The following is an 11,406-nucleotide window of genomic DNA, read 5'->3' as shown; positions in this document are numbered from 1 at the left end:
TAACACAATGAGAGTGTTTGTAACATTTATTTTCTAATATGCCTACTATTGTTGCTTATGTTAACAGGAAACTTTAAACCTACATACTTACCTAGTAAAAGAAAAGTTTTTTATTCGATTTAATTAAAATATGTTTAAAAAAAATTGTTGTCTCACCACAATAATTTTGCTATTAAACTAAAGAAAAGAAATTTCTGAAGATTTTTTGGCATTTTTAAAAGTTTTCTGTTAACTGATGCGAAAATCTGGCAGAATTATATACAAAGCAAATTAAGAATGAAAAAAAACAAGCTTTTGAAAGTGCTATAATTAGTTATTCAATGGTAAAAATGACGCAAAAATTTTAAGTGAAATTTTAGGTTGTCAATTGAAACAGTAGGTATTAATTAATTAATTAATTAATTAATTTTTAATTTGCTATTATTTTTACTTTAAATCACCTATATTGTAATTTGCTCTTTATTTATTTTTTTAAACTTCTAAAATAATGTCCCTGTTTTTAATTACCTAAAACTATACTTTTAAATTATCTATGTAGATAGATATACCTACTTATTTACAAAATACTTATTTTCGATACAAGTGCGCTGTGAAATTATTTTTCTGAGACCGAATTTTGCGACACGAAGCAATGGAGGTCGAAGACTTGAAAAATAAGACTGCGCACGTGTATAGAAAAACATTTTTCATGATCGTCAGCGAAATTTTATAAAAAACATGAATTTATTGAAAATTTTGAGGTTAATTTTCACATTATGTATCTAGAGGAACGATAATGAAAATAATATTTTAGGTTAAGTCCGACGTTTGTTAAAAATATAGTAAAGGCTTTAATGTACGATTCTCGTGACTTGGTTAAATCTATTTAAATAAAAAAAGTGTTAAATGTGTTTATAGAATGAATTTTGTTGAAGATGTTGACGTTTAGTAAGCGTTGAAACCTTTGACCTAGTAGGTAGTAATAGCGGGTGAAAATGATGAGAAAATAATTTTCGTTAGTCCCTAAAGTAGTACAGGTAAGCAAGCATCAGAAGGGTTCACCAAAACAATCGGCCAGCTTCGTTGATAGGCGTCGCCATGTCGTAGGCGCCTCCCTGGGGCGTGTCATCTTGCTTCCCACCCCGCGTAATTCGTCTGATCAAGCAGCAGAGAAGAAGAAAGGCTCGGATAGTGCAGGTTATACAGCCCGCCCAGGTGCAATCGGGGAGGTAAAAACAAAGCCGGTCGCGAGTTGTCATCAACGAGGACAGAGGGGAGAATCGTCGAAAAAATGGCACATTCCTTTGATAACGTCTCGACGGAGTGGTCAGTCGGCGTTGAACAGCGTCGCTGTAGACAACGGAGCGCCGTTGATAATCAATTACAGCGAGCAAAGTGAGGAACGCCTCTTGAAGTGGGAGCAACCAATCTGAATGCTTTCGCTGCATATCAAAGTAATCTTGTTAAATGTGAGTCAAAAGGATCTAAATATTCATTCTGTCAAAACAGCTTGCTTCTGTGCCGGCGCGAAAACTGCCTCACATCTAGTGAAAGTACACGGAAGTGCCTAAAATGACATGTAGACGACGGTCACGCCGCCCCCGGTCGTAGCGGCGACGTTTGCTCATTCACGTGTTTGAGTTTACTGGTTTTGTGACTTGACCTGACCTGACCTGACACTGTGGTGATGTGGTCGACGAGGTGATGGAGGATAACTGCACCATGAGGCCCTGCGCCACGGACTTTAGCATTGCTGCTATCATGTCGAGGCATGGGAGGGTGCCCCGGACTAGATGTAGGGAACGCGATCCGCCGGATTCCATCTCGCCTCTTGGTAAGAATGCATATTAACATTTTCTCCTCACTTTTATTGTACGAGTATTATACCCAATAACAACAATACAATTCCCTTGTCATTTATAAATTTGATTCAATAGGAAAAAAAACAGAGGAAACTATAATAGTAGTCAAATAGGTATAGTCGAAATAATAATTGTAATAAGCTTAAGCAAATCTAATATATTCCACTACACAAACTAACTACTTATTTGTATTATACAGAGTGTATCAGATAAGGTTTTATCGGTCAATACGAGTATGTCTGATTCTAATAATCAATCAAAAAAAGTAGTTAATTATTATAAATAAAATAAAAAACATATCTAATTGAAAATGAAAATAAAAACATGTAATTTAAAACCTTAGGTACTTCTCATACACTGAATTAATTAAATTAAATATCTAACTTATAAAAAATTGTTGTTCTGTCAATTATATGTCGTAAAAAAATTCTTAAATACAAATATAAGAATTAGAATCACTATTGTAAATTTAAGAAGCAACTGCATTTTTTGAGGTGAAATAAATTACAAAACTTATAGTTTCTTTCCTTTCTCAGTAGGTACTGTCTAATTATGTTACTGGTAAATGGAGACCAATATTTACCTAACGCAGAAAAGAGAATTATAAAAACGTCAATACAAAAGGGCTCATAGATAACCTATTTGTTCTAACATTTTTTTAAGAAGCCTTCTAATGTTAAACGTGTTGAAACAGCTTTTTCAACTGCATACTTTCATGGGATTCATTTTCGAACTTATATGCTGTGAAATATATATGTTTTTATTATTTTATTAACTGTACTTATACGAATAGATTGTCATTTACCTATTAATGGAAAAAAGTCTACACTCGAGACCATGGATTAATTATTTCGTCGATTTTAGGACTGCTTGTTTCACAATTATTACGTAGTTTTTTGAAAATATTTTAATTTCAAAAAACTGAAAATTTGAACCTCATAGGTTCATTAATACGTGCCTGACATCTTTAAATATTAGAACGTTGTTAAATAAATAAACAGAGAATTGCAAAATTTTACTTTGCTTTAACTCAAATAAACATACTTTTCATACTTTTTAAAGTCTTGTAAACAAGATACCGATTATTTTTATACCAGGTGAATAAAAAGTATGGAACCAAACATTTTTTGCTTAAACTATTTATTTTTTGGAAAAATTATCTGATGAACAATAAAGTACTATAAAATTGTGATGAATTATCAAAAATAAAATTTTTCAAATTTTTGTTTGTTTTTGAGCACTATAAAACCAATTTTTTTTCATGAAGGTTATGATCTAAAGATTACAACTATGTACTTTATATTTAATTAAAAAAAAATACATAAATTACAATTTTGACAAAAAAAATCGCATAACTCAAAAACAAAACAAAATTTTGTTTTCAAAATACGATTACCTTTTTGATATTAGTTTAATTTATATTAATTATTATTTTCTGGATGCAATCGATTAAAAAAACCGCTTGGTGCCATATACTTTATATTCACCCTATACAGGGCGATTCAGATAAGATAATGAACCTGACGATTTGGCGATGCAACCCAAAAACAAATTCCATTTACGCCTTTGATCCAATTTAAATTGGGATTGGCAAGTTGAATCCAAGTTATCATCTTATGTCACTCTGACATCAGTGCAGAGAACGATCATTAGTGCCATTCAGTTCTCTCGCGTTTACGGTGTAAACCCAATACAACAATGTATGAAAGAATTAAACATTAAAGATATACAAACAGTTTTTTTTTTATAAATCATAAATTGCACTGTCAGAGCAACATAATATAACTTGGATTGCAAATGCAAATCTTAATTAAAATTAGATCAAAACGTAAATGAAATTTGTTTTTTGGGTTGCATCGCCAAAACGTCGGGTTCATTATCTTATCTGAATCACCCTGTATAAGCTTATTTAGTTAATTTTAGTTTATTTTATCCTAAGATGTTATCCATAGCAATAACCACTTCGCAAACGATTGCATTAAGGGACCTTTAATAACAATACTTGTGCTGTTAAGAGAGATAACATAACAGTTTTGACATTTTACTGTCATTTAATTATGTAATTAATTTAGAAAAAAAATGAAAAGTTTGGGAAAAAGCATAACTTTTAATAAGAAAATTTGACCGAAATGACAGTATGCAGAAACAATTGAACAGTTAGACTAGGTGGCACATTGAATCGGAATAGGCGACTTGATCACACATTTCTAAACACTTTGTACCTATAAAAAAAGCTAAATTTTTTTGTAAAGAGATAACACTACTTGAAAATTGGATAATATTGGTATTTTACAGAAAAATATTATATTTCTATAGAAAGTATTAAATCATTTTATCCGGTTATGTAGGAATAATGTGTTTTATTCTAACTTTGTTCTAAAAGTCTTTTTTTTTAATTCAAATTGTTAAATTTAATTTAAATTTAATTGTTAATAATTATGCACACTAATTGAAAATTGTATAAAAAACATTGTACCTAGGTATGTAAAAAACACAAAGTCAGTGTTGGGTATTTAGTAATTTATTATTTATTAAAATACTGATTTACTCAAATGTTTTTTTTATAATAAAATATAGTAGATTTATTTGAAGTGATGACAGACAGTCTTCTTCCAGCAGCTCTTGGTTTATTGGTAAATATATCTACCATTATGCGTAAAAAAATAAGCAACTTTCAGTGATCGTTTGTCATAGAAGATCGATTATTGTACCAATGATAATAAAACTTCAATATAAACTTGCATAAATTAGAGTACTCATGTGGCAATATTTGTTATTGGCCTAATTTATCAATATAATCAATCATCGTTATAACTAAATTATCTGACATTTGCTTATTATGTATTTATACGTCGATTTCTAGTTTTAAAAAAATAAAAAAGTTGCAGATTTTTGTTTAAAATTATGTTCCAAACACAGAGAAATTACCTTTGATATTTAGACTTAGATGTCTACGGGTGATACAAAAAATCCAAAGCGTGATCAATTAATTGATGGTTCATATAAAAGCCGGCAATATTTTTCTAATGTTTGTGATCACAAAGTAAGATTAATTATTTATTTATTGGCTCAGGAGTTTCCCACGAAATTGCTTTCGTTAATAATACATCAACTTTGTAATTTCTTTAGTAATGTTTTTGATCTCTGTAAAATTTAAACGTACAGTTTTCTTGTAGTATATTTTCTTAAACTTAAAAGGATCCATTGAATCCTTTCGCCTAAATCCGTCTGCTAATTAAAGTATTATTTATAGCAGAACTGCGCCAATTTCGATAAAGTATTAAACCCATTTATACGTTATATTAAAACAAACTGACAGATTTATCCTCATAAAATATGCGATGATATGCCCTCACAGCATCTTTGATTGTTTGGTTTTGTGAAAATTTCCACGTTTGTTGAACAATTTACAGGCTGAATGAAATAAACAATTGGACATTTAATTGGGTAAATATTTTCACGCACCACTAGTTAAATATGCAAATTTAGTATACGACTTTTAGCTAAAACTATTCGATGTTTGTAACAGATCATTAGCACGATAACGATCGTTAGTGTTATATGCTGTGACTATAAAAATACCCTTTAATTTTGTTGCTTTTAAACACTGATTTTGTTTATGGTTCTTTTCTCTTTGAACTTTGCTTCTGTGTACAATAAATTATGAAAACTTTAATTAATACTTTCAATCACCTTTCGTCGCTTTAACATTGGATAAATATTTTTATGCGGGTGTTGAAGAGTCGTTTTAATGTTGTGCTGAAAATTACAAAATATGGAAAGAAAAAGCAAACGTTTCAGTGCTCCATTAAGATTTTATGTCATTAAATGGCCTATAAGTAGCAGTAATGCGATACACTGTAAACAGCGTCGTTAAAAGGGTTGTGATTTCGATCCTGAACCATTAAATATTAAATTGTTAATCACGAAACTCCACTTTTCCTTGTTTTTCTCAAAAGTTCATTTTTGTTTTTTTTTAAAGCCGTCATGATTTATATAATTTAAGAATGTGCTTAAAAACACAAGAAATTCACTTGTAGGTATTATTTAGAGAACACGATCGTATGAAATATGTCTTTCTTTTAGCGCCACTCTACTTAATGCATTTCTAAATTAACCACTAATTTTATCCAATGATTATTTGTCACAAATGTTTACTCTTTGAACATGCAATTCGTACATTAATTTAACTATCAAGGGTCTAATTTAATATTGGGTGTCAATGAGTGGTCATCGCTGTGTACTTTTAACACAATCAATGAGTCATATACTTCAAATATTTGAAATAGATAAGTATTGTATGAAAAAAAATACAGGGTCGCTAAAAGTATGGATACAGTTAAACCTTTTAACAGATCTTGTAAGACTGAACAAATACCTGTTGAAAAAATCACCAATTTATGGCTTATGGTGTAAAAAACATTTAAGTAACTAGCAAATTCAAGAATAAATTAAATGTAACAACATCGAAAACAAAAAAACTGAGACGCTAATATCAAAATTGACAGTGTTGTTTTTTTTAAAGTTTGTAACAAAAATCTGAACTAATTTTTATGTTCACCATTTAAGAGTTGGTCCGACATCTTTGAATCACCCTGTATATATTACATATTAGAACATATTAGAAAACCTAAAGCAACAAATTTATTTTAACTTCTTTAATTCACATTATTTTCTCATCAAGTTTTTATTTTATTTCAAGTAATCGTTTCATACAGCAACGATGGTTAATTGTTTTCATCTGCTTTCAGTATATGTATCTAACAGGTTTAAATTATTTTTTTAATTATTTATTTAGTAAAAAGTTATAACTTATAACATCACAACAGGTATAACAAAACTGTGTAAAAATATTAGCTGTCGTCATGATAAAAATGTAAATTCCACAGAAAACTGGTACTAAAATTTCAAGAAAAATAAAATTTTACTGTTGAATATGTGCTTTACCAATAATTTTAATAGATATAATTTTTTAATTATTTTTATCTTTATAAACAGTTCTCTATCACTTTTCATTGAGTTGGTGTGGCATTTTTGAGCGCCCTGTATTAGTAAGAAGGTGCGGTATTTTGTATTGCTTGTGACACTTTTTCTTCAAAAAGCTTACTTGCTTGTTTTTTAATCTTAAATTGTACCCCAAACTAAGTTTTTCAATGTTCCAAACTACAAATTTTATGAGTACATAATTTTGTTGTAAAAATTTTGCAATTTATTTAATATAAAAATATATGATTTAAATAAATTGATACCAAGATGGATCACATATAAATTTAAGCTCAAAGTTGTCGTCAAATTCAAAATTAGGTTAACGTGTGCTGTTAGGAGCGCCACGGTTATTGCCAATAGAAATCTTAAAATGATTAGAATAAATTGAAAATTGTGTTCAATACTTTGATAAAATATCAACTGTTAAAACTGTTTAAATCTAAATTCATTCGTCAGAAATACACATATTTTAAGTATTGAAAAAAGTTAAAACCCAGTCGCCTTATTTAATATTCTTTTAAGTTATAACCAATGATCTGGTTTTGAGGTATGCAGATTGTAAGGTATTATTAATGGTCACAGTCAATTACACAAAGGCCAACTTTCATCAAAATGTAATTATGATTGAGATTTCAGATAACATTACATTTTTCATGCTTACGGTAATTTAAATGGATCTCCCAGAGGTGGTTTGACACGGCAAACTTTTAATTGTTTAGCGGAATAATTTGTAAATTAAATAAAACAAATATAATTGTGTTAAAAACTCCCGCTAGAGTCCGCTGTAATTCAGTTTTAATGTGGAGGATTCACAGGCTCAAATTGAAAAGCATCAACTTATTAATTAGATATGTGCATAAGTTAAGTTTTTATCAATGGCGGTAATGTGAAAAGTACTTAACTCCATATAATTTGTATTATATTCATGTGTTTCATTTAAACGGAACAGTATTTAATTAATTATTTTGGGGTTTTTTATAATTAATTTGAAAATTGATAATTGGGCAATAAATTTCTCAACATTATTATAATTGATTAGGTTAAACTGCCAAAATGTGGCTTGGAATAAGGCGATTTCTTTCATTGTTGAAGTCAAACAGGTAAAGCTTAACAACCGCAGTCGACCTTAAGAAGTAAATCAACAATAGTGACAATAATTGATCAGATAGAACGGACCACACCCGACTTAAAGCGATATTGAGTAACTTTGAAATTGACATGTGTAATGCTAGAAATGCCGATAAGTGGAACATTCCATATAAGATGCTGGGTCTAATACAACATAATTAAGTCTCACAAATTACTTTAACGGATCGAGTTTGATTTATTTATCGACAGGAATCGCTGTGGGAAAACTGTCCACGATGTTGATTTTGCACAGGTTTCTATTAACACCATTATTTTTTATTCTCTTGACTTGCCCATAAAAAATTAGACTGACAGGAGATTGGACACCTCATCGTTTATCAATAAACAAATTTAGAGGTATTTGTTTCAAAGAAAAGAAATACTGTATTATATTTTAGAATACTTCTAGGTCAATTATTTTATAATGTATTAATCAATACGGTAGGCACCTATTGTAAGCCCAGAACTATTATATTATAATCGGCCATTGTTCACCGTGAATGGAACAATTTTAAACACTATTTAAGTTTGTTATAACCAATTTAGTTGGTTGCAAAATGGTGTAGAGAATGACACATAATGCGAACTGTCGTCAACCACTTTTATTCTAATACATCTCTATTTTCAGTGCTAGTATTCCAAATCTAAACGCCAACATCTTAATGACAATTTAAAAAACTTGGAATGTTTCTGTTGTTTTTTTTTATTTAATTAATTTTATTAAATAATAGCACAATACGAGTTCAAAAAAGTGGTATTTATTGTGCAATTTCAATTAAAGAATTAATAGAATTAAAAACAGAAACATTCATTATATTTTAACACATTAACAAAAAACAAAACATATTTATACATAAGTATCTTTGGTCGTCTTTTCTATTCGGGAAAGATGGCTAGGCAATAGGCATTGTTTCTTTTTTTTCCTTTTTATTTTTTTTTCACTTAAAAGTTTCCGTATTCTGATGCCACTTTTTGCATTATTGATCGTTGGACTCTATACAGTTTTTCTGAAACCAGCTTCAATTTTTTTAGTTTTGTAGATATTAGTTAAATCTAAATTAGCAGTTAAATTCAACTAATTTTAAAAATTATAGTTATGGTTTTTACACTTCCAAAAACGCCGGTTCTCTATCCCGATTTTATGGGTTAGTTACAATAAGCATAAGGTATTTAGAAGATTTCATATTTTAAATCTGTTAGAGACTATACAGGGTGTGCCAAAACTTGTGCCAAAACTCGCGCCTCAGAGAAAAATTTCAAGTAAGATAAGATACCAGGAATATGAAAAAAATGTTTAAAAAATTCGATCTGTCAAAAAATGTTGACATTTATTTTTTGATATTTGACATTTTTTATGTCTATTAATTAATGATACTGATGATCTTGTATATGTTCTTTTTTATAATTATTTAGTAAAAGTAAAAAAAAATGTCTATAAAAGCCACAAATAACATTAAACAGAGTCACAATTTCAAATACAGTTTCCTTGTTTCCTCTTCTAAATGCCTGTAGCAAAAAAACTTGGAAAATTATTTTTCCAACAGAAATGAATAGTCAAAGTGCAAAATTTAACTTCTAAATTTTTATAGATATTTTTTTTTAACATTTTTCTCATGTTCCTGGTATCTTACCTTGCATGGATGGCATTTTTCTCTGGGGCGCGAGTTCTGGCGCACGCTGTATACAGGATGAATAAAAAGTATAAAACCAAACGTTTTTGGCTTAAGATCTTAATTTTTATGACGTTTTATCAAAAATAAAATATTTAGTAATTTTCATTTCTTTTTGAGTTCTGTATAATTTAATTTAATTTTTATTTTTTTTAAATGGCAATGTACTAAGTATAAAACTTTTTTTTACAAAGACTATGATTTAAAGATTACTTGCAATAATCTATATTTTATTCAATTTTTATCGAAAACAATTTTTATATAAGTTACCATTTTGACAGAAAAAATCGCATAACTTAAAAACGAACAAAATTTTATTCTCAAAACACAATTACAAGTTTTATACCACTTTAAATTTCTTTTAGTTCTATACTTTTTTTCACCTAGTGTATATTTTATTCTGTAACTAACTGATACGCTCAAAACAAGATCAGTTTTATTATATATTTATATTGTTGTAAAAGGTATTTTATATTTTGTGAGCTGCTCGGTAGTTTATGTTTATTTTTATTTTAATTTTTTTTTAGTTCGTAAGGAAGTACGAGTATGTACACATATTTGTAGAAATTTTTATCAAACCTAAAATAACTTCATTAAAGCTGCAATTACATTACTTATCTACTTACTGTATATTCTATTAACTACAAATGGTAATTGCAGTTGACTTTGAGACTTGCTAATTGCCGCTTGAATGTATAGCAAGAGAAAAATAGTTTCAAACAAGTTCTTACAGCAGATAATTAATCGAAAGATGCTCATTACCTATACTGGTATTTTTATTTTCACTTAAAGACATTAACACAGTTGTTATTATTAAGTATACCTGTAGTGTAGGACTATTTCGTGTTTGATAACTGTAGGTATACAGAGTACGCCAAAATTTGCACCCCAGAGAAAAATGCTATTGTAAGGTAAGATTCAAGAAATATGGTAAAAATGTTAAAAAAAATTATCTATAACAATTTCGAATTTATGAGAATTTAAATTTTGCACTTTGACTCTTTATTTCACTTTATTTCTGTTGGAAAACTAATTTTCCAAGTTTTTTTGCTACAGGCTATTAGAAGAAAGCTGTATCCTCAATTTAACTCTGTTTAATGTTATTTGTGGCTTTTATTGACAACATTTTTGTACCTTTACTAAATAATTATAAAAAAAACGTATATACAAGACCAGTATCATTAAATAGATATAAATAAATGTCAAATGTCAAAAAATAATTGACAAAATTTTTTGAACATTTTTTCTATTGTCCGGGTATCTTAGCTTACTTGAAATTTTTCTCTAGGGCCCGAGTTCTGACACACCCTGTATAAATTGGCTAAAAATAAAAAAATTAAAGATGAACATTGTGTCTTCTTGTCTTACATCTACAAGCTCTAGAATATTTTTTATAATATCTTAATTACTTTGTTACCAACTTTGTCTGCTTCGTATAATGTTTCCGCTAATTATATCAGTTGTCATATGAACTAAACGTTAAAAGTTTCATACCGTGAAGACATTATCCGCACTCAAATTTTTCTAATTACTCTTTGTACTTAAACTAAAATATAATAAGAGAATTTAGCAAAACTGGCGCAAAGGTGCCGCATGGCAAACATTCTGTAATTGTGGGTTTTTGTAAGCAGTGAGCATTAAGTTGGATATAATTTACAGTGTCATTACATGCATGATCCTCTTATCTTCTGATAACATCTCATCGCGATTATCGTTGGAACCATTGTTGTTGTGAACATTAGGTGGTTGGACCTTTCTCTGCTTCCGCTCGTTCTATGTAT

At 29.1% G+C, this 11,406-nt stretch overlaps 1 protein-coding gene across 2 annotated transcripts in view; it reads left to right on the top strand.

Annotated features, from left to right (window-relative positions):
* Positions 1–1,327: 1,327 nt before the first annotated feature.
* The window catches only part of LOC123012722 (T-box transcription factor TBX20-like), a 40,548-nt gene continuing 30,469 nt past the window's right edge, over positions 1,328–11,406 (top strand). For both annotated transcript variants that reach the window (XM_044410817.1, XM_044410816.1), the window contains exon 1: positions 1,328–1,813. In XM_044410817.1, coding sequence (XP_044266752.1) covers positions 1,684–1,813 — 130 coding nt within the window. In that variant the 5' untranslated portion in view covers positions 1,328–1,683. The remainder of the gene's footprint in view (positions 1,814–11,406) is intronic.

The sequence above is a fragment of the Tribolium madens genome, unplaced genomic scaffold (assembly GCF_015345945.1).
Source record: "Tribolium madens isolate multiple individuals breed KSU strain unplaced genomic scaffold, Tmad_KSU_1.1 Scaffold_96;HRSCAF=242;Tcas5.2_LG5, whole genome shotgun sequence".
In the NCBI taxonomy this organism is placed as follows: Eukaryota; Metazoa; Arthropoda; class Insecta; order Coleoptera; family Tenebrionidae; genus Tribolium; species Tribolium madens.
The sequence above is the reverse complement of the archived record's forward strand: the minus strand, read 5'-3'. Positions and strand labels throughout refer to the sequence as shown.